This window comes from Hemiscyllium ocellatum, chromosome 10, assembly GCF_020745735.1.
Source record: "Hemiscyllium ocellatum isolate sHemOce1 chromosome 10, sHemOce1.pat.X.cur, whole genome shotgun sequence".
NCBI lineage: Eukaryota > Metazoa > Chordata > Chondrichthyes > Orectolobiformes > Hemiscylliidae > Hemiscyllium > Hemiscyllium ocellatum.
In genome coordinates, this window is record NC_083410.1 from 56,270,589 (window position 1) to 56,289,693 (window position 19,105).

Genomic DNA, 19,105 nt, shown 5'->3' on the forward strand with positions numbered 1-19,105 from the left:
CATATATCTTGGTTTGGAAATCTCCTTAAATAAGCCAAAAGTTTGGAAAGATGCAAGTTAAATTTGAAGTTCCAAATTGATGTATTTTAAGAAATTAATCAGCTTCACAGTGGATTCTTTGCTTTTACTGTTTTAAAAAAACCCAACAATCCCAGATCACTTGACATGCAGAAAGTAACAAGGTTAGTAGGCATTCAACCTCACAGCGAATTCTACTATTTGGGTTGCATTTCAAAGATGTGGCTTGACTTTAGAAATTAAATAATCACTAACAAGTAGTGCATTATCAGACATAATCAGCAAAATTAGTTAATTTTTAAAAATAAAACTGTTGTTTAAGATAAAGAACAGACAACTGACACACTAATGTCTATATCAAATGCAAATATTTGATTGCCATTTTAAAATATTATAAGAATGGTGTATTGGGCTGTATGGCTTTTTCAGAGTTATAGAACATAGAACTGGACAGGACATGAACAGGCCCTTCAGTCCACGATGAAACCTCTGGTTACTAATGGGGTATGTAACATCGAGTGAGGTGGTAACTGTGGATTACATAAGAGTCAGGAAAATCACAATGCCAAATGTGAATTGAAAAATATCACCTGGATACAATTCAACAAAAGGTTTTTTTTTGCTTTCTCTTGTTCTACCTTTGCTAAGTAAACAAGTTTAAAGGCTACAAAGCCACATTGAAAAGAACCCAAACTGCATTTGCCTGCTGGGACCTAGTGACTGTTAAGTCTGATATCCTTGCTGTCATCCTGACCTTCATCCCCAAAGCACAGTTGCAAAGGAAGCTAAAGGAAGCAGAAGGGAGATCCCACTGATTTCCAAAATACAGTTTTAAAAATACTTTTCTTTAAGTCTTGCAGCATTAAAAGAATGAGAAAAAGTTTAAAGAATGCTATTAAAAACTTTAGTGTTTTCTTTAAAAAGCATAAAAATTACACACCATAATGAACAAACATTAAATAAACAAGCTTATAAAGCTAATTTTGAAAAATGTGATGCTGGAAAAACACAGCAGGCCAGGCAGCATCCGAGGAGCAGGAGAATCGATGTTTCAGGCATAAGCCCTTCTTCAGGAATGAGGCTGGTGTGCCAGGCGGGCTGAGATAAAAGGTAGGGGGGAGGGGCGCTGGGAATATGATAGGTGGAAGGAGGTGAGGGTGAGGGTGATAGGCTGGAGAGGGGGTGGGGGCAGAGAGGTCGGGAAGAAGATTGCAGGTCAAGAGGGCGGTGCTGAATCCGGGGGTTGGGACTGAGAAAAGGTAGGGGGAGGGGAAATGAGGAAGCTGGAGAAATCTACACTCCTCCTTCCAATCCTCCCACTTCCTCCAAACCAAAGGAATAGCCATGGGTCACCCGCAGGTGTCCCAGCTATGTCTGCCTCTTCGTCAGATATGTGGAACAGTCCATTTTCCGCAGCTACACTGGCACCACCCCCCACCTTTTCCTCCACTATATCGATGATTGTACGGGCACTACCTCGTGCTCCCACGAGGAGGTTGAACAGTTCATCTACTTTACTAACACCTTCCGCCACGACCTCAAATTTACCTGTACCGTCTCAGTCTCCTCCCTCCCCTTCCTAGACCTCTTCGTTTCTATCTCGGGCAACCGACTCAACACAGACATTTACTACAAACTGACCGACTCCTACAGCTACCTAGATTACACCTTCTCCCACCCTGCCCCCTGTAAAAACACCTTCCCATATTCCCAATTCCTTTGCCGCATCTGCTCCCGGGAGGACCAATTCCACTACTGAACAACCCAAATGGCCTCCTTCTTCAAAGACCACAATTTCCCCTCCGACATGGTCGACGATGCTCTCCACAGCATCGCCTCCACTTCCCACTCCTCCGCCCTTGAACTCCGCCCCTCCAATCGCCAGCACGACAGAACCCCACTGGTCTTCACCTTCCACCCCACCAACCTCCAGATACATCGTATCATTCTCTGTCATTTCCGCCACCTCCAAACAGACCCCACCACCAGGGATATATTCCCCTCCCCACCCCTATCAGCATTCCGGAGAGACCACTCCCTCCGCAACTCCCTCGTCAGATCCACACCCTCCACCAACCCAACCTCCAGACCCGGCACCTTCCCCTGCAACCGCAAGAAGTGCAAAACTTGCACCCACATTTCACCCCCTCACCTCCCTCCAAGGCCCCAGTGGATCCTTCTATATCCGTCGCAAATTCACCTGCACCTCCACGCACATCATTTACTGTATCCGTTGCACCCGATGTGGTCTCCCCTACATTGGGGAGACAGACGGCCTACTTGCGGAACGTTTCAGAGAACACCGCTGGGACACCCGGACCAACCAACCCAACTGTCCCGTGGTTGAACACTTTAACTCCCCCTCCCACTCCGCCAAGGACATGCTGGTCCTTGGCCTCCTCCATCGCCAGACCTGACCACACGACGCCTGGAGGAAGAGCACATCATCTTCCACCTAGGAACCCTCCAACCACATGGGATGAATGTAGATTTCTCCAGCTTCCTCAATTCCCCTCCCCCCACCTTATCTCAGTCCCTACTCCAAGATTCAGCACTGCCCTCTTGACCTGCAATCTTCTTCCCGACCTCTCCGCGCCCACCCCCTCTCCAGCCTATCACCCTCACCCTCACCTCCTTCCACCTATCGTATTCCCAGCGCCCTTCCCCCAAATGCCCTCCCCCCTACCTTTTATCTCAGCCCTCCTGGCACACCAGCCTCACTCCTGAGAAGGGCTTATGTCCGAAATGTCGATTCTCCTGCTCCTCGGATGCTGCCTGGCCTGCTGTGTTTTTCTAGCATCACATATTTCAACTCTGGTCTCCAGCATCTGCAGTCCTCACTTTCTCCTTATTATAAGATAATGTATTGCAAAATATTCATACAGAAAATACACACAGCTTTAAGACAGCAATCAAATTTTGAACACTCACATCTGGGTTCACAAATTTGTCAGACCTTTCACTCCCACATTATATTAAAATTACACTTGGCCTTGAACAGCTGAACAAAGTCACAGGAGGTTGACTGATAACCTGAGTTGATATTGATGAAATTGTGCAAGGTATGTCTCAAATATTTATATTAAATTTCCAGGTATGCATTTATGGAGCTCCTCATCTGCAATCCTACTTTCAAAGATCTGTGTAATTGTACAGAGATCCTCTGTTCCGTTGCTGCAATCACTTTTTTCATGAAAACATGATAGATTTGTTCTTATCAAAAATATCTGCTTCACCTTCTGAATTCCATTTTTCATGTGTCCATGTTCTTCTGAAGTATAATGTCCTTTCTTCCTAAGTTTGGCAGAGAACCGTACAACACAGTGGTTAGCACTGCTGCCTCACAGCGCCAGAGGCCCGGGTTCAATTCCTGCCTCAGGCAACTGACTGTGTGGAGTTTGCACATTCTCCCCGTGTCTGCGTGGGTTTCCTCCAGGTGCTCCGGTTTCCTCCCACAGTCCAAAGATGTGCGGGTCAGGTGAATTGGCCATGCTAAATTGCCCGTAGTGTTAGGTAAGGGGTAAATGTAGGGGTATGGGTGGGTTGCGCTTCGGCGAGTCGGTGTGGACTTGTTGGGCTGAAGGGCCTGTTTACACACTAAGTAATCTAATCTAATTTACATAGGTGGTGGTAATTCAGTTCAAGTTGCTTAACCTTCTCCAGTTTGTCTAGTCTCACAGTATAACTGAAGTCTTTCATTCCTGGCAATATCTACTAAGTATCTTCTGAGCCCTGTCTGTAGTCAAAGTGTGATGTCCAGTTATTAGACACAATACACTGTATGGGCCGTAACCAGTGTTTATAAAGCTAAAAATCAAACATACCTTTTTAACAGCCTGCTCAACTTGTCCTTATACTTCCAAAGACCGATATAAATACACAAAGTTTTGGCACTCCCTTTAAATTATACTTGCAATTTTGCCTCTCCTCATTCTTCCTACCAAAATTAATCACATGACATTTCTCTGCTTGAAGGAGAACTTGCAGGTAGTGGTGTTCCCATGTATCAACTGCTCTTACGCTTCTAGCTCTCAGGTGGTTTTGTGTTCAAAACACATTTCACTGACTTGAACATAGAAACCTAGGTCCATATTCCACATTAGCATTGAAGGGGTGTTATGCTATTAGAGAAGAGGTCTTCTGGACAAGACATTTAACTGAGACTCAATCTATCTCTTCAGCGAATACAAACGATCATGTCAGTATTTCAAAAGAGCAGGAGAGGTGTTCTCAGCATCCTAGAAAATTCTTAATACTCAACCAACAATACAAAATAAAATATCTAAACATTATATTGCAGTTTTTGGGAATTTGCTGTGCACACGTAAATTGGCTACCATGTTTCCTGTACAACGACTTTTCAAAAGTATTTCATTGATTATAAATGGTTTCAGGGAATGTCTGAAGGACTTGAAAAACACTGTAGCAACATCCATCATCCTAAAAGTCACTGCTGAACAGCTTTATTTAGATACTGGGAATTCTGAAGTGAATAACTCACTCCAAGCTGTACCATATTCCCATTAAACCTCTGATGACCCAACATTGCTTGATGGCTCGCAAAAAACCTGTTCTCTTCAGGTACTGTTCCCTATTTAAATATGCCTTCAACATCCCTCACCAAAGAAAGATAAAACACTTACCCCCGCAACTCTCCAAATTACCGCCCATTTCCAACCTCCCTTTCCTGTCCAAAGTCATTGAACTTGTTGGTGCCTCCCAAATCCATGCTCAGCAATCCTATAACTCAGTATTCAAAACTCTTAAACCAAGTTTCCATCCTGAAAGAGTACGAAAACAGCTTCTGTTTTTAAATCAACTTGTTCAAACATGTTATGGCACATCTACAGAGAGGTGGCCTCAGACCTTCTGGCCCATAGATAAAGATACAACCAATGCCACAAGATCCCCTGAAACAGCTTTTGGGATGCAATTTTTAACTTTGATGTGACTTTACCCTCCTTATCCATGCTTTAATTACCTTGAGACTTGACTATTTCAATGTACACATAGCTCTTGCAAGCTCTTTCTTTAATAAACTTGGGATCATCAAAAACTCTACTATCCTTATCCAAACTCACATCCAATCCCTTTCAACCACCACTCATGTGCTCACTGTGCCCCACACTGGTTCCCTCTTAATAAACATCACAATTTTATCATTCTCGTCCTTGTTTCCAGATCAATTCACTGACTTGCCCCTTCCTGACTCTAATATTATCTAGCACCATAAGTCTCCATTATTTGCACTGCTCAAACTCTGGCCTCAGCATTTCCAACTATAATTGTTCTAGCATTGACAGTGGCTTCAACTGTCAAAACCCTGAGCTCTGGCTTTCCCATCGCCAATAGTGGGCGGCACGGTGGCACAGTGGTTAGCACTGCTGCCTCACAGCGCCTGTAGACCCGGGTTCAATTCCCGACTCAGGTGACTGACTGTGTGGAGTTTGCACGTTCTCCCCGTGTCTGCGTGGGTTTCCTCCGGGTGCTCCGGTTTCCTCCCACAGTCACAAAGATGTGCGGGTCAGGTGAATTGGTCAAGCTAAATTGCCCGTAGTGTTAGGTAAGGGGTAAATGTAGGGGTATGGGTGGGTTGCGCTTCGGCGGGTCGGTGTGGGCTTGTTGGGCCGAAGGGCCTGTTTCCACACTGTAAGTCTAATCTAATCTAATCTAATCTAATCTAAATACATCTCATTCTTTCTTTAAGATGTTCTTATATGCATTTGCTAATTTGTTCAAATATATATCCCTGTAAAATAAGTTTTGTTTTAAACCACTTTTGGGCAGCTCCTTCAAGTTTTAATCTAAAGGTGCTATAAAAATACAGGTTGCTGCCGTTGTGAGATGGGAAATCCTGGAAAAATTAATATTAACAAAAAGTTATTATGCTCAATGGATGATACCTCCAATGTTACTGTGCTGCTCAGTAACTGTTCTTAAATCTTAGGGATTATGAATTTTCAGTTGGTGTCTTTACAGTAGCTATGTAAAAAGCAGTACATTTGATGGCATTCTGATCACATGGAGTTCCAATGTCAAATCCCACAGAAAATCTGCGCAAGCGTAAATAATTGCCCGTTGAGCATAATGATCATAAAGTATTATCCTATAATCAGGCAAATGCAAATATACTTTTAAACAATATTACAATGTCTGTGGATGTAGCTGCTTAGCTAATAAGTATTTTACAATTGCACAGGAATTGTAATTTAAGCTTTAAAAGTTGCAAGCTTACCTCCGAGAAAAAGCCATGCACAATGGTGATAGGCAGTCATACAATGGGCACTCTTGGGCATCGGGACTGTAACCTGCCTGTAGTAACATTTTTAAGCATGTTTGCTGTCCTCCATACACGGCTGAATAGACTGGGCTCACTTTATTCCTTTCTGTATCACATAGTCGATCAGTGATTGGTATCAAGAATTCCAATACCCTGCCAAAAATCCACGTATGTCATGAAATTAGTTTTCATTCGCACACATCAGAAACACAAAAAATATTTTTGGTTCTTAGTTTAAAATACAAATAGTGCAAGACTTTGAATGCTCATACAGCCAATGTAATATATGTAAATTTATTCTAATCAATGTTGTAAAAACACAAGCCATAAAGAATTTGAAGTAGATTGGGTGAGATCTCTTACAAGTTGATTTAAGATAATTGTTTTGGTTAAGGTTACTCAAGAGAGCCATTTCTGTATTTGAGCTGGTATAAGTCATTGTAGCAATGAACCTCAACAAAATGCCAAGTAGAAACACACAGATGGCAATCTAGAAAATGAAAAATATTGTCCTCAAAAGTCGAAAATTTCTGAGCAATCCTGACATGTGAAAGCAGATAAATACAAGGCCTTTGTAATGTAAGCAATAGGGATATGCAACATTTCTTCACCTTTACGGCGAGGAAAATATATGTGGGAGTCTGAGGGTGAAACCCAAAGCCCTCCCTGATGAAGAAAAGTATGCCGTATGCCTTCTTGATCACTCTACCAATCTGCATTGCCACCTTCAGGGAACAATGAACCTGAACACCCAGATCTCTCTGTACATAAATTTTTCCCAGAACTTTTCCATTTACTGTATAGTTCACTCTTGATTTGGATCTTTCAAAATGCATCACCTCGCATTTACCCAGTGAAAATTTTCCAAGCACAACTTAAAGTATATGTCAGAGCACTCACTTGACTTTCCCCATCTGGGCAGCAGCATGAATGGGCAACTGCCAATCATCTTCACTACAGTAAAGGTTTGTATCAGCACCATTTGACAACAGCAGTTCAACACATTCTACATGGCCTTCCTGAGCTGCTATAAACAAAGGTGTGGCCTTATCAAAGGCCTGGCAATTAACATCACTACCTGCAAAATAGATTCAATAGGTTAGTCCACTGCAAATTCAGTTCATGTCTCATGGATTAAAAAAAAGTTATGTTAGAAGGCTATTGTGCATGAATATTAAAATACAAACGATTTCGTTACTGAGCATCTAAGCATTTTCACCATTATTTTGCAATTAGACAAAATAATCAGAATGCATCTGTATGATAGAAGAATTTATCCAAGTGTTCAACCTAATAAAGCTCAATTTGTATGCAAATCATTTTTATAAAAGCACCATTAATTATATGGATAGAATGCAGTATGACAGCAAATCTACTTCTTTTAAATTTCACTATTTTTTAGTTTACACTACAATTGAGAACAGTCCTGGATTTCATGTTTCAGGAACATCTGGCTCTTACATAAGTACTTCTTTTACATGCAAATTCTATGCCAATCCATTTACCCAGCTGATAATGTTAATGGGGAAGACGCAATCCAAATTATTTGTTAGGTATCAACTGTAGATTAGTTTATTGAAACAGATAGGAGATACAGAAATCTGAGCCATGCTTAAAAGGTATCCCTGCAGATCTCCATCTTTCACCTGCTAAAACTTTTGCTGTTAATTTTTTAGAACTCTAAATAATATGTTCTCCAATCGCACTTGGAAGACAGCAGATAAAGACATAAAAAAACAAAATCAATGGCTTGCAATTCAAATTCATCTGCAAAAGTTAACTCACCTTATTTTTTTTGATATGTTACAATAGGAAGGATGTTGTTACACTTGGGATGGTACAGAAAAGATTTACAAGGATGTTGCCAGAACTGCAGGGTTTGAGCTACAGAGACAGACTGAATAGACTGGGGCTTTTTTCTCCCTGGAGAGTCAGAGTCTAAGGGTAACCTTATAGAAGTTTATAAAAACATAAGGAGCACGGATAACCTGAATAGTCAATGTATTTTTCCTCAGGTGCAGAACCCAAAACTTGAGATCATAAGTCTACAGTGAGAGGAAAAAGATTTAAAAAGGTCCTGAGAGGTAGCTTTTTCACACAGAGGGTGGTATGTGTCAAGAATAAGCTTCCAGAGGATGTGTTGGAGGCAAGTACAATTACCACATTTGAAAGGCATCTGGATGGATATATGAACAGGAAAGATTTTGAGGGACATGGGCCAAATGCTGACAAATGGGACTAGATTGGGATGTCTGGTCAGCATGGATGAGTTGGACTGACAGAGTCATACAGCTTGGAAAGAGACCTATCAAATAAATTAATCAGGCAAAACCAAGAGAAACAAGTCTCATTCAAATGAAAAAGCCTACTACTCCAAAGTGTACAAGCAAAGAACTAGCTAAAGCATTGGTTAAATACCAAAATGTTTAGTCCAAAAAATAGAAGCAATTTCCCAAGCAAACCCTGTATCAATTGAAATAGTTATTGTACAGCATCTTGCCCAGTTATTTATCAATAGTAACATTCTATCTAAAGTAGCACAATGGGAGAACCTGTTTTCAAGGTCAACTAATTCGAGAAACACAGCATTGAATAAGATTGCTTTATTCTCACTGGTTAAACTGGTTATCAGAACATTAGTGGTAGTTTATTATGGAGGAAATATTCGTAAGTTATGTACATGCTGAATTTTGTTTATATATTTATCTATGGGAAGTAAATATTGCAGGCAAGACGAGCATTTGTTGTTCATCCCTAATTCCCCTCAATAAGTGATACAGAACAACCTTCTTCATCCATTGCCATTCACATGGCACAAGTACAACCACGACGCTGTTAGAAAGAGTTGACTCATCAATAGTAACGGAATGGGAATACTGTTTGAGTTCAGGATGGTTTGCAACTTGAAGGAGAACTTGCAGGTAGTGGTGTTCCCATGCATCAGCTGCTCTTACACATCTAGCTCTCAGGTTTAGAGTGTGCTGCCTTAGAGAGTTTAGCAACTTTTTGGCACACTCTGTTAATACAACGTGCTGATGGTAGAGGAAGTGAATGGTTAAGCTGGTGGATGGAGTACTGATCCATTGAGCAAATCTGTCCTGGATAACATCCTACCTCTGCGCCAGCATGCCCAGGTTCAAGTCCCACCTGCTCCAGAGATGTGTAATGATACCTCCAAACAGGTTGATTAGAAAATATCTACAGTGAGTAGCTTCTGCAGAAAAGTCCAAAGATGGCTGGTCTCAAACAAACACAAGTATGTTTCCTGGCAGAACACAAACTTAAGGCAAAAATTGCAAATGTTGGGGAATTAGAGTCATAGAGATGTACAGCATAGAAACAGACCCTTCAGTCCAAGCCGTCCATATCCGACCAGATATCCCAACCCAATCTAGTCCCACCTGCCAGCACCCAGCCCACATCCCTCCAAACCCTTCCTATTCATATACCCATCCAAATGCCTCTTAAATGTTGCAATTGTACCAGCCTCCATCACATCCTCTGGCAGCTCATTCCATACACATCATGGACCAGAGCAAAAAGTCTGAGTGAGGGGTTGCACAGTTAGGACTTATATAAGTAAGAATTTCTTCTCTCAGAGTAATCTGTGTACTTCTTTATGACACAGCAGTGTAGAGGTTGGGTTGCTAAGTATATTCAAGGCTGAGACAACACTCAGTATGGGAAAAAAAATGAAAGCAGTTGAGGAGCATCAAATTAGTCTTGACCTTATTGAATGGGTCAATATTCAATAGGAAGAGTAGACTCAAAGGCTTACGTCTGCTTCTACATCTTAAGAGTTGATTCCCCACTTCTGGCATCAAATTTTTAGCTTTTCATGTATTGCATGTATAACTTGATTCCTGATATTCAGCCCTAAAATCTTTTATTTTTAATTTTCCTTCTACTAGTTTTGAGTGTGAAGTCAATGGGACGCTAAAGTAAATCTTTTTTACAATCGCTCTTTTGTCATTTAAATGACAGAAAAATGATTAGATAGCTGGGACCAGCTATTTTCTGCTGAATTCAGGACCAATGCCAGCAACCATAGTTATTTTCAGCCCAATATACCTGCAACGAACATTCAATATTAACTTAACCAACAGTTCTTATAAAGTAGGTTAGCTAAACTATGCAGAGTATCAGAATATATATGTATTCCTTTAAAAAAAAGTGCCACAAATACAAAGTTTATAAGAGAATATTCTTTTACAGAGCTATACTGCTGTGGAATCCATTTCCAGCACAATATGAGCAGTCAAGGCAGAAATGTTCAACATTCAAGATTAGATTGAAGAGGGGAAAAAAGAAAAAGTAAACAAAATACTGAGCTACAGGAACATGTTGAATAAAATATGATTACACTATTTGCTTTCTTTGAGTGAAAATGTTGATAGGCATTGGCCAAGACAAATGTTTTCTTCTCTCAAGTTATCACACCTTTAGAAATCTTGTACACAGTAATGTATATGTGGATATTGACCTCTAATATTGCCAAGAATCTTAAGAATCAAGGTCACCTAGAGTCAATACTTTTGGAATAAACAAAAAAAAGTAATCTGTACATTCACTAAAATACAGGATCAATTTTTATTCTCTGCTCAGAAGAGTTATTTTGGACTCATTGTGTGAGAAGACAGCTGAGGTTATTCCTACTATTGAAATAACTCATTGCATTTTCACAAGGATTTCCAGCTAATACAATGAGATTCTCACAAGGTACTACTATTCATTAATAGCCTCAGGAACACCGAATCTTGTCTCATTAACATGCAGCTTCCGACTCTGCCACCCGCTGTGAGCAAACTGGACATCAACACTTACCAACATGAGAGTCAGATCAGGTACTTGGTGACTTCAGGTTGCTATTTGCTCCCCCAGACTGCCAGCTTGGACACATAGCAACATCTCAGGACACAGGCCATTTGCACCTCATGTCCATGGGTGCAGGCACCTGACAACTAGCAGAAACTTCACAGCATTGGTCTGGTCCACTTTTGCACTTTAAAGCTTCATTAAGGGGTGCTTCAGCAACTACTATTTAAACATCGCTGCAAGGAAACTTTGCACGAAGGGATGAGTACAGGTTGGGAGAACTGACTATACATCAAAGCTCCTTGCGTACTCTCACTGTACTCACTCACTTAACACCTACCTGGATGGTTGTAGCATTTCTCCTTTGCTTACTCTTGCCTTGGCCTGTCATGTGTTTTCACACATTGACACTTCAGCCAGGGCCTAACTGCTCACAGTATGCCATGCTGACTTGCTGTTTAGTGCACACAATGAGCAACGCTGCTAACTAGGTTTGCAAATAGCGATCAGTTCAGGCGGGCATCTTGCTGTATGGCACAATAAGACATCAATCTCTCACCAACAGCAGGTGACAGTTGTCGAGACGACAAACACACTGCATGATTTTTCATCCAAATGGGTCATGTCTCATTGTTTATGGGAAGTTGTCCTTCATTAAGTCAAAGAGGGCTGCTGTCACGCAGGGAGTCTCACAAACATCAGTTAAACAAAGTCCACACGTAGTCCAGCTTTTGCCACGGTCATTTGCCCACTTGGGACAGTGACTGTCAGGTACTATCTGATTAAACTCCAGACAGTGGGCTATACTCAATCCTATAAGGCTATTGCAAGCAGTCAGGGGAAATCATCCTTCATCAATTATGGAACTGCAAGGGCAGCAGTCAGCTGCCTAGTCAGTCTTTCCTGGGGCTGTCCATCAAAATCAGTCTTGGAGCTAGAAAACAGTCTGTTCTTGCAGGAGCTCTGTAGTGACAGTAGATGAATGAAAAGAAGCAAGCTGCGGCAGGGAAATGAGCAGTGACCACCACAATTATTTCCAGGGGGTAGGGTACAGAACCCCAATGAGCATCAGTACACAGTGTCATGTTGAGGCTCAAGGGCTAGAAGAATAAAGCTGGAGATGGAGCCCTATGTGGTGAATTTCTACATTTTGTGGCGAGACAAGCAAGAAATTGGAGAGAAATTAGCTATCTGGCTAGAACAAGATAAAAGGCTACCATAAGACCACAAGATATTGGAGCAGAATTACAACATTTGGCCCATTGCGTCTGCTCTATCATTCATTCATGTCTAATATGTTTCTCAACTCCATTCTCCTGCCTTCTTCCTATAACTTTTGATCACCTTACTAATCAAGAACCTATACATACTTAAAAATACTCAATGGCTTCGCCTCCATAACCTTCTATGGCAATGAGGTCCATAGATTCATCACCCTCTGGCTGAAGAAATTCCTCCTCAACTCAATTCTAAAGGTTTGTCCTTTCATTTGGAGGCTATGCCCTCAGGTCCTAGTCTATCTGACTATTAGAAAGATCTTCTCTATGCCCATTCCATGCCTCTCGTATGCTGTAAATTTCAATCAGACTCTCTCCTTCAACCTTCGACGCTTAATCGAATACAGTCCCAAATTCCTCAACTCCTCTCATGACAAGTTCTTTAACCCTGGGATTATTTTTAGATACCTTTTCTGGATGACCCCTAATGTCAGCACATACTTCCTTTAATACAAGGCCCAAAGGTGTTCACAATACTTCAAATGCAGTCTCACCAGAGTCTGATACAGCCTCAGTCATACATCCCTACTTTTGCATTCTAGCCCTCTTGAAACAAATGCTATCATTGCATTTGCCTTCCTAACTGTCAGCTGAAACTACATGTTAACCTTAAGAAAATCCTGAGCTGGGACTCACAAGTCTCTTTGTGCTTCAGATTTCTAAAGCTTTTTCCCTTGAAAAATATAGTCAATGCCTCTATTCTTCCGACCAAAGTACATGAGCTCATATTTTCACACTGTATTCCCACCCGCCCTTTTTTAGTCCAGTCTCCTGGCCTGTCCAAGTCTTTCGGCAACCTCCCCACCAACTCAATACTACATGTCCCTCCACCTATCTTTGTGCCACCTGTTAACTTAGCAACAATGCCCTCAGTTCCTTCATCCAGATAATTAATGTATAATATGAATAGAGGTCCCAACCCTGACCCAGTGGAAATCCACTAGTCATCGGCTGCCATCCGGAAAACCTCTATCTCCATTCTCATCCATCTGTCAGTCAACTAGTCCTCTATCCATGCCAGAACTTTGTCCCTAACACCACCGTCTCTTATTTAGTTAGCAGCCTCTAGTGTCACAACTTATTTAGAAATCTAAATAAATCACGTCCACTGGCTCTCCTTTGCCTAGCTTGCTTGTTATCTTCTCAAAGAATTTTAAACAGGTTTGTCAGGCATGACTTTACTTTGACAAAGCCATGCTGGCTCAGCCATATTGTATTGTGCACTTCCAGGTACTCTACAAACTCATCCTTAATAATGGACTGTAAAATCTTACCATGTCAAAGGTGAGGTTAACTGACCTTTAGTTTCCAGTCTTCCGTCTACCTCCCTTCTTAAATTTTCCAGTGCTCTGGGATCATCCCGGACTCTGGTCATTCCTGAAAGATCACCACCAATTCCTCTACAGTCGCCTTGGCTATCTCCTTCAGAAATCTGGTTGTAGGCCATCTGGGATCTGGGTGATTTATCCACCTACAGATTGTTCAGCTTTTCCAGCACTAGGGATGGACATTACACTCACCTCTGCCCTCTGACTCCCTTGAAGTTCTGGTATGCTACTGGCGTCTTACACCATGAAGATTGACACAAATTACCTATTCAGTTTTCTGTCATTTCTTTATTCCCAATTACTACTTCTCCAGCCTCATTTTCCAGCAGTTCAATTCTACTCTTGCCTCTCGCTTACCTTTCATATATCTGTAAAAACTCTTGCAATCTTCTTTTATGTTACTAGTGAGCTTACTCTCATATTTCATCATCTTCCCCCCCTTATTGCTTTTTCAGTTGTCCTCTGCTGCTTTTTAAAAAGGCTTCCCAATCCTCTGGCTTCCCATTAATCTTCACCATATTAAATATATTTTCTTTTGCTTTTATCCTGTCTCTGAATTCCCTTGTCACCTCAACCTTAATATATTTCTTCTTCCTTGGGATGAATTTCTTCTGTGCCTCCCGAGTTTCCCCCAGAAGCTCCAGCCATTGCTGCCCACTGTCTTCTCTGCTAGGCCATTCTTCCAATCAACTTCCTCCCTCATATTTTTGCCACAGACAACAATATCTATTCCTGACTATAATATCCCCAAATACAACCACAATTCTCTTTCCTTCCATCTCTTGAATGGCTTCCTGTACCACAGAGCCATATTCAGTTTGCTCATCATTCTTATAGCCCTTACTCTATTCCAAACAGGGAGCAAGAATCTCAAATCTGTTAGAGAATCTCAAGGCTGAAGCACTACCTCTTAGCTCTCTTCACCTGCCTTGCTCATAGTCACACTCTCCTGTCTCTGATCACTGACCAAATTAGAGTTAATTTAAAGAATGTGACTGCCTCCTGAAACATAGGATCCCAATTAATTCTTCCCCTTCTGCCTGATGTGCCACAGTGTCCAAAGCTTAGACTTGAACTCATCACCTTTGAGACAGAGTTCATGAAGCAAACAATACTTGCTACAGATGTGGTCACAATGAACCATAATGGGCCCCACCAGCTCTCATATTGCTCAGACACAACATCTCTATTTTATTTACTTAGTTCTTAATTCGTTTCTTTAAAAAAATCCCTACTGGTCTTTTAGTTTGTAACCTATACATATTTCTCCTAATTACCTTCAATCTGAGAGTAACCCATCACATATAATCAAATGAGTAGCTATTACCATACAATGAATTTATAGTTTTCCTGTGTTGCTACTCCTTCTTTTGTGCTGCATCCCTGATCCTGATCAATATCCCATTAAAAGGCCTGACAATGAAAAAGGTAAGCAAAAAGCACCTCCACTCTTCTGCATAAAATTCCCATGATGCCTCTACATTCCTCAAACTAAACACTGACTTGGGCTATGTCTCATACGCAGATGTGATGTCTCCTTCCTGATGACATGCAGTTTAATGCTCCCTGCCATGATTTGCTATCTGACAGGAGTAACCTGAAACTAGACAATACCCAAGGTGTGTGGATTTAGAATTATAGAATCCCTACAGTGTGGAAGCAGGCCATTTGACCCATTGGGTCCACACTGCTCCTCCGAAGAGCTTCCTACCCAGACCCATCCCTTACCTATCCCTGAAACTCTGCAACTCCCATGTCTAATCCACCTAGCTAGCACATATCTGGACATTATGAGCAATTTAGCATGACCAATCCACCTAACCTGCATATCTTTGGAATGTGGGAGGAAACCGGAGCACCCGGAGGAAACCCACGCGACACAGGGATAGTTTGCAAACTCTATACAGACAGTCACCCAAGGCTGGAATCAAACCAGAGTCCCTGATGCTGTGAGGCAGCAGTGCAAACCAGAGGCACTATACTGACCAGTTTATTGAAAAGTGCAGGCTCCACTGCTCATCACTCATTGGCCATTGCAAATTATACAGAGATTTGTTAAAAGTGAGTTTAATCACACTGGCAAACATTATTTTCAGACAGAAAAATCAAATTACACCAAAATCCTCTACATTCCCCCCACGCCACCCCCCCCCCCTCAAAACTGTGCATAATGTGACTTAGTTCTAGCTTTCATAAAATCTCAATTGTTGTGAAAACTAGAAGTGACGGCTATAAATCATTATGACACATTTCAGTAACTCAAAACATCAGTGTGTTTAAAAAAAACACTAATTTTCCTTATGCTTTTTTAATTTATCCAGGGCTGCAGTTTCTTGTAAACAGTCACACACTAACTAATTTCTCCTCAAGGTTCTTAAGTTGCACATAAACTGCAGTCCCGATTGCTGTGCAAATGCTGAAAATACATTTCTGTTTTTGCCATGTAAAGACAGCATTTGGTCAAGATGTGTGAATCTCCTTCTCTCCTCCACCACAATGACCACTAAGGATCACTCATGAATAATGCTTACAACACCAAGATGCAAGTTGATGCTCAGTATCTCAAACTATTCCCTATTGCAAGGTGTGCTATTTTGATTGAGTGTGGCATTAAGGAGCCATGGTGAATCTGGAGTCAATGGGAATGTGGGATAGCTCTACACTGGTTGGAATCATATCTGGCATAAAGGAAGATAATTGTGGTTGTTGGAGGTGAATCATCTCAGCTCCATGGCAATTCAGCAATACCTCTTCAGAGTAATGTCTTATGCTCAACCACCTTTAGCTGCTTCAATAACTTACCCTCCATCATAAGCAACATTCCATGTCAACTACATGGTTGCTCTAATGTTCCATTCATGACATTCAGTATCAGCACACCAAAAGGGCACTGACTTCCAAATCTGGAAATCACTGCCATGTACTGCATAGCCAGAAAAACATTACAAGGAAATGTTGATCATAAAGTCAGAAATATGGAGGGTAGCTGATAATTATACAATGTTCAACACCATTCACAACTCCTCAGATACAGAAGCAGTCTATGTCCAAATGCACAAGAGCTGGAAACTATCTCGGTTTGAGCCACGTAAGTAATGTTTATGCCACAGGAGTGTTCAGCAATGACCATCTCCAACAAGAGAGAATCAACATTACCATTACTAAATCTTCTATTATCAATATCATCGAGGCTCCTATTATCCAGAAACTGAACCAGCTATAAAAATATTATGGCTACAACAGCACGTCAGAAGCTAGAAATCTCTCAATGAGCTTTTCTGGCAATTTCTGTTTTTGAGTCAGTTAGCTCAGCTGGGTGGACAACTATTTGCAATGCAGAGTGATGCCAACAACGTGGTTTAAATGCCACACCAGCTGAGATTATCATGAAGGACTGTCCTTTTTAGTTTCTCCCCTCACCTGATGCATGGTTACACTCAGGCTGAGGTAGTAGAAGATTAATGTAAATCTCTCCATGAGAAGTTAAAGAACACTAAGGTAATTCAGATATGTGGAAGAAACAACTTTTTCAATAGCTTTTTAAAATGAAATGCTGAGTCACATTGCAAGATCAAAAGTTATGATAATCCATAGTGTTTTCAGATTTGGAGCAGAAGAGGAATATGGTAGGGATGTGGCCTTGTATCATCTCTCTAACTACGAAGCAGCATGAAAAGAAAAGGTGTTCTCTTTATTCTTACCAATAGAAAACAAAATAAGAAATAAAGTGTTTTCTGGACTGGTGTAACACACATGGATACCAAGGACAATCTGGTGATTTAAATATGATTTATGGACAGAGCTGAGAAAAAAAGTTGAATTGTTGGAATCCTAAAATCGATCATTTTAATAAGATGGATAATCAGTCGATGGAAGAATATAACACGGAATTTGAGAGGTTATATGAAATAAATCTAATTTAATATACAAATTCTACAATATATGCAGGTACTGAAACGGTTAAACTGTGCAGCAATCATATTGATATTTGGTTGATGTTCAATTTCACGGGAATGATCCCCTTTTTGAACAATTGGCTGCCGCGCGAAAAATGTTTCAGCAAGTCAATTGTTTCAAAGTATCTTAGAGAAAATATTGGGAGTTCCATGGTGGTGCAGAAAACAAAAGATCTATGATTACCAACTCTCAGAGTTGAAAGGGGCCTAAATTGCAGGTGTATGAGGATAGAATTGCTGAAAGACATTTTTGGAGCTTTGTGGCTTTGATAGATTTCTGAATCATGGCGGAGTCAGAATTGACATGATAGCAGACAATAAGTAAATCCCAAAAGTTCATAAAGGATAATTAAGGTATGTTTCCAGTGTGACTCTTAATATCACTGTCATGAATTCTTCAAGGATAAGGAGTCAACTATTTGAAGTAATGAGAAAGACATGGCTGAGAGATTGAATATGATACTCCATGAGTATCTTCATTGCTGGTTCTTCAATTATGATGTAATAGATAATGGTGTACCTCAACAGTGTTTGACTAAACTTTATTTGGAAAGGCTGGACAAAACAAGCAAGAATAGGATCAAAGAATAGAAAAACTCCACCTGCTTTCCACTTGGGGATGATGCTCCTGTGTGAAATTGCAGGACTACATAATTTCATTATGAGGACATCATCCAGAGTAACATCCAATCATTACTCATCATCCTTTAAAAAGTGTGAAAACACGTTTGGATTTGTGAAATGACAAAGTATTTCTATTTGGTAACACAGTAAGCTTGCAATTCATGGAATCCAGATATTTTTGTATTCTATTCAGGAAACCTGGAATTTTTCATCAGAAGGTCCAAGAAGTATAATTGACATCGGCAGATAGAAGTCAGGCTGATAGGAAGAGGGTTATATGGAAAGTGCATAAACAATTTGCTCATCCCTCATCACAACAATCAAAGCTACTGTTAATGAATGCCAGAGTTGTGGATAAAGAATACAAATCACTCGTAGAACAGATCACATTACAATGTGATATTTGTATTAAATATTGAAGGTATGAGACAGAGGGCAGAATATTCATCAATTACATTTTGTAAATATTGATGGTGACAATCAAGGATAGATGAACTGTAATGGTCAAAGACTATTAATTTTCTTATTCAACCAAAGGATAAAGCATTAAAAAGTGATTACTTTTCCATTTTGCCAAGTGTTAGCATCAAGCAATGTCAGATAAAATTTTATATTTTGAAGCAGAACATGTTCTCTTCTCCACTCAATACCATACTTTAATTAATATTTTGGAAAAAAAAATCACTGCAGTGTATTCTTCTGTTGCCCTTATGTTCTCTCTGACTAAAATAGTACATTCATATCTATTACAAACTTAGTGGATTTATAGTTACTTTGTTCAAACACATCACATAAAATAAAAATTGC

At 40.6% G+C, this 19,105-nt stretch overlaps 1 protein-coding gene across 4 annotated transcripts in view; it reads right to left on the minus strand.

The window, feature by feature from the left end:
* The window catches only part of asb3 (ankyrin repeat and SOCS box containing 3), an 83,123-nt gene that overhangs the window by 44,618 nt on the left and 19,400 nt on the right, over nt 1-19,105 (minus strand). For all 4 annotated transcript variants that reach the window (XM_060830927.1, XM_060830925.1, XM_060830926.1 and 1 more), the window contains 2 exons: nt 7,199-7,376; nt 6,254-6,451 (listed from right to left, as the gene is read on the minus strand). In XM_060830927.1, coding sequence (XP_060686910.1) covers nt 6,254-6,451; nt 7,199-7,376 — 376 coding nt within the window. The remainder of the gene's footprint in view (nt 1-6,253; nt 6,452-7,198; nt 7,377-19,105) is intronic.